This window comes from Magnolia sinica, chromosome 15 (genome assembly GCF_029962835.1).
Source record: "Magnolia sinica isolate HGM2019 chromosome 15, MsV1, whole genome shotgun sequence".
NCBI lineage: Eukaryota > Viridiplantae > Streptophyta > Magnoliopsida > Magnoliales > Magnoliaceae > Magnolia > Magnolia sinica.
The window spans coordinates 74,930,145-74,945,534 of record NC_080587.1 but is presented as its reverse complement, the minus strand read 5'-3'; the positions used below and the strand labels follow the sequence as shown (position 1 = coordinate 74,945,534).

Below are 15,390 nucleotides of genomic sequence, written 5' to 3'. Positions count from 1 at the left end.
GCCACGAGCCGTATGGGACCAGTCATCAATAAGGGTGCACCGCTGGTGAGGATGTCAATGTGCCAAGTTGGCCCATGGGCTTTCGGATCTGGTCCACCTCGGTCAGACTCGAGATAGAACACCAGCCCATGGGTTGGACTCGGGCTTAAAATTCAAGCCCCTTTTTTAGGCCATGGTATTTTAAGGTGGAAGTTTCCTGATTAATGGACCAGATCTTGTATAATATGCCACTTGTTCCTTGTTTACAACGTGTGAGTTGATCTCTTCAATCTACTAGATCTAACCGTTGGACTGGCCGCCTGCAAATGGTCCGCTGTGAAAAAAAGAAAAAAGAAATAACATAATTGGTTCACATTAAAGGGACCAAATCCAATGGCCTGGATTGTCCAGCAAGGATATCTTTAATGCAAGCTCCGTCAAAGGTGGATAACACCAGATCAACGGTGCGGATCACATATTCATAAACGCCATATGTACAAACCCCAGCCCGTAGGGAAACGGATTGGTCACTCGCCATGGCACCAGCCCCGTGGCTGGTGGTCGGTACTTTGTGGGCCCCACCATGATGTATGTGTTTCATCCCTTCCGTTCATCCATTTTTACAGATCATTTTATGTATTTATTTCAAAAATGAGAAGGATATAAGTCTCAGGTGGGCCACACCACATGAAAACAATAGTGATTAGATATCCACCATTAAAGTTCTCCTAAGGCCCACTGTACTGTTTATTTTACATCCAATATGTTGATTAGGTCATGCAGCCCAGATGAAGGGAGAAAACAAAAATCATCTTCATCCAAAACTTTTATGGCCCCAAAATGTTTTTAATGGTCGACGCTCATTCAACACTGTTTTCTGTAATGTGGTCCAATTGAGATTGGGATATACCTCATTTTTGGTCTCATATCTTAAAACGATCTTTAAAAATAGATGGACGGCATAGATGAAACACATACATCATTGTGGGGCCCACAGAGCACCGACCATCAGCCATTGGCTGGTGTCAGGGGGAGTAGCCAATCCGTTTCCAGCCCGGAGGCGTCTACATGTCATCACGCTGAGGGTAGCAGATTGCGTGGTTACCCAGCATCACGTAGCTGCGTGATGTTAGGACTCCGTGAGGCCCACCGTGATGTATTTGTTTTATCCACACCGTCCATCCGTTTTTACAGCTTGTTTTAGGGTATGAAGCAGGAATTAAGCGTATCCAAAGCTCAAGTGGACCATACCACCTGAAAAGTAGATTGAATGTCTACCGTTGAAAACTTCTCGGGGGCCTACGAAGTTTTGGATCAAGCTAATATTTGTGTTTTGCCTTCATCCAGGTCTGTTTGAACTTATGAACAGGTTGGATGGGAAATAAACATCATTGTGGGCCCTACGAAGGTTTCAACGGTAGAAGTCATTATCACCTCTGTTTCCTGTGGTGTGGTCCACTTGTGCTTTGTATACCCATATGTTTTTGGTTAGTTATCTAAAATGATATGGAAAAATGGATGGACGGAGTGGATAAAACATATACATTACAGTGAGGCCCACATGGTCTTAACACAGCGTAGTTAGGTGATGTTGGGGTCACCACGCAATCCGTCCTCCCTAGAGCCATCTCTCCGCAGCACACGTGGAGCTGAGACTCATCATTTTGGACCGTCTACCTAATTCCTGCTTCTGTAGATGGAAAATGATATAAAATCTATATGGATTGGGTAATCCAAGCCATCTGATCGGTGTCCCTCAAAATGGTAGAAAACGGAAACGAATATGGGAAAGGGAGTGGAATAGGTGCGGCCCTTACTGTGGGCCCCACCTTAGTGTATGTATCATATATCTATACCGTCCATCCAATTTTTTTCAAATTATTTTAGGGTATGATCCTAAAAATGAAGCAGATCTAGTTCTCAGGTGGACCAATTTCATAGGAAACAGTGGTGATTGTCCATTAATGAGCCACAAAAGTTTTGGATCAAGCAGACTCGGATTCGGATTCGGATAGCAAATCTCGCGGGTACCCTTCGCAGGTCTGCAACGGTCATTAGTATACAAAGAAAAGGTTATTTTAGTCATTTCACACTACCTTACTTGCTCCCGCCTTCCTGTACAAAAGGGAGAGGAACAAGAAAAACCGAAAATCCCTAATTTCAGAAACCTGTCTTCGCTGGAAAATGGCTGTTCTTCTTCCAACAGTCTGTCCTCAGAAAACTCTATTTCTCCCTCATCTTACCCCCTTCGGAAATCCTAACCCTAGAAAGCCCCCGTCCCTGTTCTTTCTGGAATACGCAAAAATCCCAAAACGAGAAGAAGAAGGTCAAGATCCAAACAAGAATAGCTGAGAAATCACTTCCAGAACTGCAGATTTCGAGAAATCCTGCCGATTTGAAGGGTCGGAAGATTGAGTAGTTCTTGGAATCTCAGAGAATTCTGCGGCGGTAGCAGAGGGAGGTTGGATTCTCTTGAATCGAGAGATATCGGAGGTGATCTTTGAGAAATTAAGGCTCTTTTTTGGAGGGAATGAGGAGCGGCGTTATTCGAAACAGGAAGGGTGGTAAGGGCTCAGAACCTCAGGTGGTGGTGGTCGCAGTCGACGCTGATAAGAACAGCCAACATGCACTGAAATGGGCCGCGGATAATGTCATATCCAAGGGCCAGGTCTTCTTCCTGCTCCATATTCGGAAGAAGATAATCACCATTCCTACACCAAGTGAACTTCGAATATCCCATTTTTCTTCTAGACATTGGATTATTGCATCTTTAAGAGCACGTTTCTGCAGTCGATATTGAGAGACAACACGCACGTTGTCCACTATAGGTGGTTGGTATGAACCTGTCGGGCATTTCAAAATGAGAAATTTGAAATTCGCATTTTGGAATGTGCGTTAGTCTCTCTGCCTCCCATTATTGGATGGTAAGAGATGTGTGCACTGCACGCACACAACCTCTTCACTATTATTTATTTATTTATTATTATTATTATTTTTTGTTCGAAATGATTTTACAAAGACACCAGAAAGGGATGAGACTAGTCGCTACTGGCAGGCCTGCTCATGTCAGTGGGCCTTGATGGGCTGGCGATATTCTGGGAATTACCTTGATTAGATGATCCTAACTGTCCCATTGGAGGACTTAACATTTTGGGCTATTTTTTATCATGACGGTTAGGATTTGTGTGACTTTTGGTTTAACTGATCTCGTTATGGGCTGGCACAATGAAATTAACCAATCAATATAGTCTCTCTTTGGAAAATGAGATTTGTCTCTTTTCACTTTGGGTTTTTCCTTATTTATCCAGGGTTTTTTTAGTTGAACACTGTCTGGAAAAGAAAAAGGCTAGGTTTTCGATGCTTTCTATCTGCTTGCCTGGATAGCTTTTCCTTTCTATCCTGACATCATCACCGCACATGCGGCTCACATTTAAAATTTTCATTGCCATGCAACCAGCCCTGCCATGGAAAAGCTATGGCCCACAAAGTACGCCAATTGGACAATCACAATGTTCAATTGCTAGCCTGCAGATGGATATTTGATATATAAAAAAAGGGCGTCCACATTCAATGGACAAGAATCAATTTCTACCTGATTGTTAAGATTGACTCTTGGGCTTATGATCTGTCCATGGAGCACACTCACAGATGATCTGGCATTGTCCACATGGTCATGTTTATGGTGGAAATGATTGAGAGGACGTTTTTCTTCCGGCTGCATCAGATACAAAATGATCCCTTGAATTTGGCATTTTCTTTTTCAAAACATCAGATAGGCTCATTGCATTAGGCGTTATTGTTGCAAATGTTTTCCAGTTCTCATTAAGTTGAATTGCTATGGATGTGTGTTTAATATGCAGCTGGGCAACAGCTTCCTATTTCAGATGTTGATGAGGAGTTAGCATCCACATTTCTTCAACAGATTGATTTACAGACCAAAGAACTACTCCTTCCATTCCAATGTTTCTGCAGTAGACGAGCGGTATACGTTTGACCATCATTCAATAATTTTTGGTTTTTGTATTGGGATAACTGATAGCTACTTAAGTTTCTTAGCTTCTTGATTTTCTCTAGATCGAATAAGTACCAACAATAATTTAAAAGGTTAATGAATGCTCGTGAGGAACTAGTTATTTTTTATTGCATGTCTATAATTGGAACCCTCTGGTGATGTGAGTTGGCCATATCTCCTACACAGCCAGGTATGCTGGTTTCCTTCATTATTATTTTATTGTGGGAAAATGGAACATGGTCTCTGTTACATGTTGTATCAAAGTTTTTTATGACTAACTGCTTACCTTTCAAAGAAAAAAGAAACTGCTTACCTTTTTAGGTGCCTAAATACTTTTCCAAGCCTTTTATCATGCCAGTAACTTAGGAGAAGTTATCTACCTTTTTCCTTTTTTCTTTTCTTTTCTTTCTTTCTTTCTTTAAAAAAAGAAAATCAATATGAGAAGATTTTATTCAAAGAAGTCATGTTAGGAAACAATTTACGTCTTAGCAGCAACACTGGTAGAAGGAAAGAGGTCTTAACTATTCTCTACTTCTGCCACTGATTGATTTTTTATTTTTTATTAAATTTTTTTATTTTTTTTTACCGCAAACTTTTAGAATCTCATCAAGCATAAAAGCCTCACACTTTTGCAAGAGGGTGGTGTGTTTGTTCACTATATTGAGAGTCCTGATATTTCATGGATGTGTCCTACTACCATGCAGTTTTACCTGTGAAAAATACTTATAGGTGGTGTGCTCCCACCTTTTGGTGAAAAAAAAAGAAAGAAAGAAAGAAAGAAAGAAAAGAACTCCCACACTAGAAGCAAAAGATGTGTTAAATGGTCCATTGTTGGGGTATTGGAAACTGAATATTGATAGAAGCTCTGTGGGAAATTCGGGAGATTATGATATTGAGAAATCCAAATGGATGGCTAAGAAGCTATGCTCTTTTAAGGGCCATCCTTAGCAGGTGAGTCCAGAAGCTGACAGTTGAGCTATCAATATGGATTTGCATCCCTTTAGGGAACCATTCTCTGGGCGATAAGCATTGAAGGAGATTCTAGGAACCTTGGCAAATCTTTTTTATTTTTATTTTTTATGAATTAGGTCATTGTTGTTGTCATTTATGTTTCTTTTCACGTTTATTTGGAGATGCAAATGAGCTTGCAGGTTTCTAGCTAAAGAATCGGTATCCTGTTATAGCTTAATTTGTGGCATTTTCTATCTAGTAACTTGATGAATCTTGTATCTTTTACCCCCTTATATATATATATATATATATATATATATATATATTTATCTTTTCATTGCGTATGCAAACATGGTGAGTTCCAAAATTCTCCTTCATGAGTCTCATGCTGATATGGACAATATCTTGCTATCAATTCAGTTACAGTGCAAGGAAGTCATCCTAGATGATGATGATATATCAAAGGCCATCATCAATTATGTTGTGCATCAATCTGCCGATAAGCTCATTCTTGGTACATCATCTAGAAGTGCATTCACTAGGTGATGTACCTCTCTCTCTCTCTATCTCTCTTTCTCTCTCTCTCTCTCAACTTTTTGTTGAAGGCTTTAGTTTAATTTGCAGAGCTTTTAAGCAAGCAGATGTCCCTACATCCGTTTTGAAGATGGTGCCAGAATTCTGCTCTTTATATGTCATATCGAAGGGAAGGATAACGTTGACCCGACAGGCTCCTAAACCTAATACATATCCTAGACGGTCAAGTCCCAAGTTCGAAGCTGCCGGGAATGCATTCCAATCTACTAAAAGTTTGTCTTCTAGAATAGCTGCTGTATCACATTCTGCAGAAAGTAATTTATTTATTTATTTTAAATATCGTTTTGAGGATGTTACTGACAAATCTATTTATTCTCTTTTTTTGGGGGGTATTCTGCAGGCGAGCCGGTTCCCACACACCATGATCAAGAGTTTGTCAGGTACGTAGCTAGACCTCTTGTCTGTAAATGTTTCCGAGAAACATGGCAAGCATACTTTTCACTTGAAATGCTTCCCATAAATTACATGGTGATAATATGTTTTCATCCTCTTATTTTGTGTAAATAAACTGATTTAAGATGCTCAACTTCATTGTATTGAGCATCCCGTTGGGTGTTTGAAGTACCAACACATTTCGATTTTTTTTTTTTTTGAAAGGTGAGAATTATTATTGGGCCACAGCCAAAGGAAAAGGAAAACAAAAACAGAAGAGGAAGAAAACCTACAATCAGAAAGCTTTAAAAAAAAAAAAAAAACTAAAAACCCAATGAAAGCTAGAAAACCTAAATCTAAACTAAGAATATAACAGCACTACCAGCACCAAAGCTAGGAAAGCCAAACAAGAGCCCAAAAACAACAATTAAGGGTCCAAATCCCTAAAATAAAGAACCCTATTGAAGAGCCCCGCAACCGAGATGCTTTTATTGCAGAAACATCAATTGTTTCTTTCTCCCCAAATAGACCAAAGAGCAGCTAACATGAGCAGTTTCCAATTCTTTCTTCCTAATCTTCCTCCATCCGACACATGACAACAGTACAAAAGACCTTCAATCGAGCCATGCATTGGGCGAGAGCGAGAATACCATTCCAAGCTCCCGTTGAGAATGGGCAATGCACAAACAAGTGATTGATCCATTCAGTGTCTTATTTACATAAGAGGCAAGCGTTAAGGAGGATCATTCTCCTTTGCACAGATTGTTGATCGTAAGCTTGCGACTCCTTCCAAATAGCCAAGTGAAAGCCGCAAGTTTGGGAGGAGCTCTGTGGAACCAGACTTCACTCGTAAGACTTCTGCTCTCCAAGACGGTTGATTTGGATAGGGTGTTGTAGAAAGAACACAGAGAATCTTCTCGAAGCAGATAATCTCCATGATAGTCTATCTTCCTCTTCCATAGAGATTGAAATGCCCCCTGCAAGCAAGACAAGATTAGCTAAGCTATCAGCCTCTCTACCTTGCAGTCTTCTAAAAGGAGGAGACCAAGAACCTTCCTCATCACTTCTATTGAAGCAGGAAGCAACTGAAATATTAATATTAGTGCTTATGGCAGCAAACTCTGGAAAGTCAGTGATGAGAGGATTATCCCCAGCCTAAGGATTAATCCAAAATCTTACCCTCAAACCATTACCTATAGAGAATCCAGATATTTGGGAAACAGAAGGGACTGTTTTAACAATGCTTTTCCATATGTAGCAAGAGCGATATAGGGATGAGTTTTTGGTAACAACCCATTTGATAAGCACCATACTTGGCTAAGATTAAGGATCTCCATAGACAACCCTCGTTGGCAAGGCGCTACAGCCATTTGCCTAGAAGAGCAAAATTGACCAGATCTAGGCTCTTGGTACCTGCTCCCCTCGAGAGTAGGGAGAGCAGACCTCTTACCAGTTCAACAAGGGGAACTTCCTTGACGAAGATCCACCCTGCCACAAAAAAATCTCTCCAAATTGTATCGCTTTTAGCAACAACTGATTTGGGGCATTGAAAGAGGGACATGATAGACAGGCAGGATCGACATGGTTGCCTTAATAAGGGTCAATCTACCTCCTAGGGATAGGAGTTTACCTTTCCAAGAGGAGATTTTTCTTTCGAACCTTTCTAAAATTTTATCCCACAGATACAACAGGGGCTTACCTATATATAGAGGTAATCCAAGATATAGAGTAGGAAAGGATCCTGCTTTACAACCAAACTTATCTGCCAGGCAAAAAGTTGCCTCCGAGGCAAGATGAATTCCAAAGAATTCACACTTGGATTTATTAACCTTCAGACATGATATCACTTCAAACCAACAGATCAACATGTAAAGAAACTCAACCATCTGATCCTCTGCTTCACAAAAAAAGGAGAGTATCAATCAAAACAATTGAAATTCACACATTTCAAACTTATTTAAAGGTAATTTGTTTTTATTTTTTATTTTTCTGAAACAATCGAAACAAGGCAAACACTTTATTTCATGCCTGTCAGTCTTGAAAGATAAACAAAACTAATGAATTCTTAAATTTTCCTCTGACCAAAACATCTGGTTGCCACAATCAATACAGATCTATCAAGAACATTTTGTTTTGTTTCAACTATAAGACTATTGGGAACATGTCGTCATTTATGTAGGAGCTCCTTTCTATTTATCATATCCTGAGAAATCTTGCAAACAAATTGATATCCATGGTTTACTTTTTCGGCTTCATTATTCTCATCTTCTCATAGCTAAGGGTATGCATCTGAATTCACAAATTAGGTCTCCACCGGAGAGAAACTCAAGAATTCTATGTGGTCCTGAAAGAGGTATCAGCGCTGGGAGCAATGAAAATCAAATCAATGAAAGGATCAATAGTGTTAGCCAAGGTGGAGGGCATCTCGATTTTTCTTATCAGAGTATGAGTTCATGTCCAAGCCCACTCAGGAACAGCATTGAACAACCAAATATTTATGTTTTGCGAGACCAAATTGACGGCATGGCACGACAGTCGAGGTTTTTTGGTACACGTGATGGATATTACCATCACGATGAGAAAATGAGAGTTTTTGAGCCTAGCAGATCTGGCAAGCAATACTGGTCAAATCAATCTGGATTCAGTGAGTATGGGCATTCGCTGTTGGGCTTGCAGGAGCCTGGTGGAGCTTCTTGGTCTTCACACTCACAGGTATGATCCACCATGCCTTGTTTTACATTATAATTTCTGACAGGAAGGTAATTGTTGTTATCGGCATCTATGTAATTAGCAGAGTGGTTCCTGAACTTCAGACCTCCTTGTGTCCAAAACTTCCCTGGATATAAGCATGATGCCAGAGAGGGTATTTAGCTTTGGCTTATTTGTCAATCCAATTTTATCATCCTTGGCATTGTTTGGGCAGGGATTCTCAGGCATGGATTAGTTTTTTAATTTTAATTTTAAATTTTTTATATGGTCGATTTGGCTGGAAAGAAACAATCATGTCGTTCGGAACTAGAGTAATTCTTTGGCTAGGGTGACCACTCGGGTGTTTTTGTTGTTATCTAAGTGGTTACCTTGAGTTTTCTCTGAGCTGGGGTTTCGGGCTTTGTATTTTTAAAAAATGTTTTTCTTGTCTTTTCCTTTCTTCTTTCTATAGTTTTTCTTTTCTTTGGCCTTTGGCCCTAACAATATGCATCATCTTGCAAAAAAAGAAAAGAAAAAGAAAAAAAGAAAACAATGCTGTTCTGTGGTCAGGTTTGTGCTTTTGGTGGGAAAAGTTGTATTTTTGTATTGCCTTTCTGGACCTCTAAAGTATAAGTTTGGTTTTGGTAAATAGGAATTTAATTGCACAAAGCATGAACAGTGGATTGGCGTTTGTGTGAGGGAGGGAGTGGTTATGGATTTTAGTAAACAAAATGAATTTTGAATTAGCTGTGTGCCTCTTTGTGATGACTAACTTCTGAGTTCTCCTCATTTTGATGATTAAGGTCAAGATAGAGAAGCAACGCATGCTAAGATAGAAAATCTAGAAACTAATGTTCTGATATAAGTAACACATGCCAAGAGGTAACAACACATGCTTAAACCATAAAGATGATAAAATTGATTTTTTATTAAAAAAATACCATAAATATTCATAGAAGAGTTTCTACATGTTTTATACTTCCTACTCCAGGCAAAACAAAATACCATCAAATATTCATAGAAGAGTTTTTACATGTTTTATACTTCTACTCCAAGCAAAAGAAACCCTAATAGTCTTAAAAATCCATTACTTGTATGATGACTATATTTCAGTAACATATTAAAAGTGACCTGAGCATCCTTGGATTCTGTCACAACCATACATGCTTTCCATAAACCGGCCATAACTTAAATGATATTGGAATTACATAATCTTGGAGTCATTTGAAAGCCAACTCTATATGCTTCCTAATAGGTCCGATTTCTTTTCACTCGAGACATTTTTTTTATATGAAATTTGCCCAAAAAGTAAGTTACTGAAATACACCTCAGGGAAACTTGTTCAATGAGTCATAACCTAACTCTAACCCTAACAACTTATTAAAATGATAAATTCTATGGACCTTTGGATCCCACTGTCCAATAGGACCATTGATCTGGTCGAGAATGCCCATTAGTACAATCTGGACTATTAATGTGATTAGGCCTTCAATCTGGAAAACTGGATGGTTCAAAATTTCAATCTGAATGGTTGGATTGGACAGATTTTTTATCAGGACCTTTGGATGGGCCCGACCTTCAATCAGCCAGCCTCTGTGACCTGGATAGCGGATGTGCTATGTAATGGATTGTGTGTGCCCTCGGACGCAGTAGGTGTGGGGGTTAACATGCATGACCTTGATTAAAATTGGAGTTTCTAATGTAAAATGACAGCTTTCCAAAGAGAAAGCACAGTAATGGTGGAGAATATTTTATCAAAGAGGACAGGTCAACCTCTCTGTCATCAACATGCCCCATATTTGTAGTGCCTCCTAGAGTATTTTACTATCAACTCAACATGCTTATTTTCTTTTAATTCCTACAGTAGATTCCTGAATTCTCTAACTTTGAAATTTGTAACTTTCTTCCCCAGATTTTAGAGCAGTATGTACTTTCCTAAAACTATTCTGACCAAAAGAAACAAGTTAAAGTCTACTCGTAAATAAACTTTTCATTTCTCACAAAATCGCAGACTGTTGAAACCCCCAATTCCCCCTCATGTTGTGACTAATGATTGTCATGCTGACCTCAACTTGTTTAGGATGAACATCCCTCATGCAAAAACTCCTACTTCAGGTTGCTTTTGAAGGGCACTGCTAAGCACAATTGCAGGGAGATGAGCTTCCCAGTGATGATGACTTTATGCATTTCAGAATGGACGAGAAAAATATCCATGACGTTTTCAGATATTGCTTAACTTCTCTTGACATTTGTTCCTGATTTCTTTGGGGGTGTAATTCAGACAAAATTTCTTCTTCTGTACCAGGCCCAAGATCTCCAACCATCGAAGGTCGAAAAGGAGCGGGGAAGGGAACCAAAAAGATTTTCCAGAGCAGCAGCAACTGGAATGACAGAGGAGAAGGAGAGGAGTAGGGCAGCGCTAGGAGCATCCCAAGCTGCCCTAAATATGGCGGAGTTGGATGAAACCAAGAGGCAGAACAAAGAGAGGAGATTTTTGGTGGAGGGAGAGGAGGAGAGGAAGATCTTGCAATCATTGTCTAAGGATGTCCGGTATAGAAGATATACCATCAAAGAGATTGAGATTGCAACGAGTAACTTCTCTGAGAAACTCAAGATCGGTGAAGGGGGATACGGACCAGTTTTTAAAGCTAATCTTGATAGTACTCTTGTCGCCATCAAGATTCTCCGAGCAGATACATCTCAAGGAATGAAACAGTTTCAGCAGGAGGTGTGTCAAAGCTTCTCGCCTGCCCGTCTATTTTCTTTAATCTGCAGGCTCTTTTACTGTCATTCTTGTTTTGTTTTTGTGTTTTTTGTTTTTTTTTTTTTTGTTTTCTCTAAAACGAGGAACTATATTATCCTTACCCTCAGGCCTTGAGTTTGTACATGTGGGTCCGGACCATTATCTTGTGGGCCCCACAATGAGTGGTCTGTGCCCCAAAAATAATCTAGATTTAAAGCTTCTAGTTGTCTGTTGTTTGGCCCTTTTTCTGCTAAAATGTAGACTGTTGGTGTATTTTATTTCTTAGGAGTCTACATTTCTGTTAACTTTGAGCCATGGGTCATCCATGATGGGGTCCGTGAGACCGATGGTCTGGAGCACCAAACCATCAGCCTCACGTGTACAGACCGAAGGCCAAAGGATAGGATGCATCTCCTCACATAAGATTTCATATAATTCCTCTCGAAAAAGATTCCCAAATGCCGTTTGTGATTGGACTAGAATCTTCCAATTTTCAAATGGCATTTTCATAATCTCAGCTTAAGCTTTAGCACCCTCTATGGGTTTTTGTTTGGCAATGACCAAAAGACCATCGTCTTTTCAATTTCCTCAGATAGAAGTATTAAGCTGCATTCGACATCCGAACATGGTACTCCTCATGGGCGCCTGTCCTGATTGTGGGTGCCTGGTATATGAGTACATGGCCAATGGTAGCCTTGAGGACCGCCTTTTTTGCCGTGACAACACCCCTCCCCTCTCCTGGCAGCTCCGCTTCAAGATTGCCTCTGAGATCGCCACTGGTCTCCTCTTCCTACACCAGACCAAGCCCGAACCTCTCGTCCACCGCGACCTCAAGCCCGGCAACATCCTCCTTGACCACAATTTTGTCAGCAAGATTGCCGACGTTGGGCTGGCCCGCCTTGTGCCCCCTTCAGTCACCGACTCTGTCACCCAATACCGCATGACTGCTGCTGCTGGGACGTTCTGCTACATTGACCCCGAGTACCAGCAAACTGGCTTGTTGGGCATCAAATCCGACATCTACGCACTTGGGATCATCCTCCTGCAGCTTGTCACGGCCCTACCACCGATGGGGCTCGCGCATAATGTCGAGAGGGCAATAAACGCAGGCAGGTTTAAACGGATTCTGGATGTTGCTGTGCCGGACTGGCCGATGGAGGACGCGTTGAAGTTTGCGAAGCTAGCGTTGAAGTGCGCGGAGCTTAGGCGCAAGGACCGACCGGATTTGCAGACAGTTGTGCTGCCAGAACTGATCCGATTGAAGGAGCTTGCCGACCAGCTGCAGCCAAGTCCAAGGTTTTCCTCTCGCCATTGTTATGCCAATAGTTACCAGGTCAGTTGAAAGATCCATTTCTTGCTGACGATGTTCACTGCTGTTCATTCATCTTCATCCTCCTTGAGAGAGAGAGTGAGAGAGTGATGCAGCACCCATGAAACCCTCAGGCCCGACTTTTACATTATCCAAAACTTTGTGGACCATGGGAAAAGAGAGGGACAAAGGGAGGAAACTGTTTCCTTTTTCCATGGCCCACTAAAATTTTGGATCAAAGTGAAAATCGGGCCCTCAGGGTTTCATGGGGTGCTGCATCACATGGATGGTTCAGATTTTGGGCCCCATCACATGTCACGAGTTCTGAAAAAGTTCTTACGAGTTCTCATGAGAACTGGTGTGCGCTTTCGTGTGTGTGTGTGTGTGTAAACAAATTCCTCAAGTGTTTTATGATTTTTGAGTTGATATTGTGATAATACTGCAATATTTTAACATCTGCCCACGTTTTGAAATATCGTGATAATATTGTTTAGTGTAATTTTTGTGATATTGCCGTGGGATTTTCAAAATCTTGGTGATATTTGCCACACTGCCTCCTTGGGCATGGAGGTTTACTTGTTTCCAGTGTATTCACTGTCCACGTGGCACATGCACAGGGGAGATCTTCTGGGTCTTGAGATGGATAGACCATAGCCCAGAAATCATGGGGATCTGAGAACCATACCCATCTGGTTGGTGCCAATTTTGGTCATTGAATGTGGACAATACCCTCATTCTTCTGGACATATCCTTAACTATGCATTTCCAGGTCTGATCACCATGAGTGGGCTGCAGCCATGCCTCTTCTTTGCAATAGTATCACTATCAAAAGGCCTCTAGATTTTGTTAGAACACAACCACCAGTTTTTTTTTTTTTTCTTGAATTTGTGTTTTTTCTCCTCTATATATATAAAAAATATCCAGCATTTTATTTCGTTCACATGCATCAATAACCATCTCTTTTGTACTTTCTAATAATGGATTTATGATGGGAATTGTGGCAGGAGGTCATCAGCGTCCCCTCCATAAAAGATTCCAGCTTCCTAGATGACAACCGAATTGTGAAAGGCTATACCAGGTCCAAGATCATGGGAGGATTGAACAAGTAGTCATTGCGGTGACCCATTATGCGGTTGGATCCTTTTATTCACTTGGATAACCAATGCTTAAATTCATGAAAGCAAAAAGAAGGAAAAACGCAATTTGTAGCATGCCTTGTAATGAATCTGTTTGTTTGGCATAATGAATTGATTTTTCCCCTCCAAAAGTTTTTCTACCTTTCTTTCATTGTCTGAGTCTGCACCACAGCAAATGGGAGTCATCTATTAAGAGAGGATAGAAGAAATATGATGTGATGCCCATGTGTTTTAGACGCATGGGTGGGCCAGTCATCAATTTGGACCGCCTGCCTAGTGCCCGTCGCCGGAAAATCATTGTGGTGAGATAATAGTAGAAACCATCTAAGGGCAGTGCAGCGCCCTCATTGCACTGCACCGCCTCTGTAAAGAGAGAAGACCTTCGTCCGCAGCGTGCTTTGCTGGTCCATCTCTCCTTCCTGCACTCTCGTTCTTCTTCTCCGTCTGTCTCAACCCTCTTGCGAGAGGATTGGATGTCATTATGACCATATCTGAGACGTAGATGTGGTTGTTAGCATCGTCTTCTTCACTTACGTTGAAGATGGGATGTCTTCATCTTATGTTGATCCTGCCATAAATCTCCTTCTTCTCTCGCCCAAAATAGTTTACCCTAAGGGCAGAAGTGAAAGAAGGTATATGATTTTCTTCTCACTATACATTCTGGGACAACAGGTGATTATCTTTTTAAATCGATCGTATCCATCCTTTCATTGATGGATACCGCTTCTCACCGTGTACCCTCTTTTACAGGAGGAGATGAGTATTTGCGTAAACACTTCTTTCCTATACCCTACGTAGAGGGTGTATCCTACAATACTTTTCAATCCGATTTTCTTTACTGTCTAGATCTACATGAGGTGAATGCGTATCTGAACTGAATCTGGTTGATGGATTCACCTCATGACTTATGAGACATGACCACTGCATGTCATACACTGTTGATGGATTTATGATTTCCATCTACCGATGCTTACTCTTTTTCGTATATGCCTATATCAGAAGTTTTTTTCTTCCATTTTATTCCACCCAAAAACCTCTGTTCTGTTATATTTTTGAAGGGTTTGTTTCTTGCGGTGGTGCGTTGATTATAAAAGGTGATACTTCATCCTCAATATTACAATGTCTCAATGTATCATCCGAGTAAATGCATGTCGAAACCCTAGTTTCTATTTATTGTTGTCCATAATGCTATAAATATTCTTCGCATATGATATGTGTCTGAAAGGCTAGCAGACCAGATTTCGTGAGTGTTGTAAGCTATATTTTTCATATTGCTGGAATATCATTTCCATTCTATTTTCAAAGTTCGTGTTGAACTCATAATACTTTACAAAATTGTCTGTCAACCACTGATGCAGAAAACGATATTTGCATACGTGCAGATCGTCATACTAATCAATTCATTTTCACTTAACAAAGAACAAAGGTGTGTATGTATACTCTGCTGATTCATGCCTAAAATCAATACATGTTTATGAGGGCATCATCTATTTTATGATATACGTAATTTTCCAACCAAGGATTGTTAAACTTTCCCTAATTAATAACTCATTTTTTTCCACTTTATCATGCGAGAATGCAATGACTGCATGCATTTATTATACCC

At 40.5% G+C, this 15,390-nt stretch overlaps 1 protein-coding gene across 7 annotated transcripts; it reads left to right on the top strand.

The window, feature by feature from the left end:
* The first annotated feature begins 1,913 nt into the window (after window positions 1–1,913).
* Window positions 1,914–13,856, top strand: LOC131227011 (U-box domain-containing protein 35-like). Of its 7 annotated transcripts, XM_058222701.1 has the most exons (10): window positions 2,561–2,807; window positions 3,840–3,961; window positions 4,110–4,181; window positions 5,363–5,484; window positions 5,567–5,771; window positions 5,877–5,916; window positions 8,184–8,620; window positions 10,902–11,324; window positions 11,932–12,672; window positions 13,653–13,856. In XM_058222701.1, the coding sequence occupies exons 5-10, from the start codon at window positions 5,607–5,609 to the stop codon at window positions 13,755–13,757; spliced, it is 1,911 nt and encodes a 636-aa protein (XP_058078684.1). In that variant the 5' UTR covers window positions 2,561–2,807; window positions 3,840–3,961; window positions 4,110–4,181; window positions 5,363–5,484; window positions 5,567–5,606; the 3' UTR covers window positions 13,758–13,856. The 7 variants fall into 7 exon arrangements, with proteins under 7 accessions (XP_058078683.1, XP_058078681.1, XP_058078682.1 ...); XM_058222700.1 differs by lacking the exon at window positions 4,110–4,181 and having other exon boundaries at window positions 1,914–2,699; window positions 11,932–12,635; XM_058222698.1 differs by lacking the exon at window positions 4,110–4,181 and having other exon boundaries at window positions 1,920–2,699.
* The last annotated feature ends 1,534 nt before the right edge of the window (window positions 13,857–15,390 follow it).

Excerpts from the sequence above, each read along its gene's own strand:
- LOC131227011 (XM_058222698.1), top strand. The coding sequence starts at position 2,510 with ATGAGGAGCGGCGTTATTCGAAACAGGAAGGGTGGTAAGGGCTCAGAA. Across the intron at positions 5,485-5,566 it reads TCTAGAAGTGCATTCACTAG|AGCTTTTAAGCAAGCAGATG; the intron begins GTGATGTACCTC and ends TTTAATTTGCAG. Across the intron at positions 12,673-13,652 it reads GTTATGCCAATAGTTACCAG|GAGGTCATCAGCGTCCCCTC; the intron begins GTCAGTTGAAAG and ends GAATTGTGGCAG.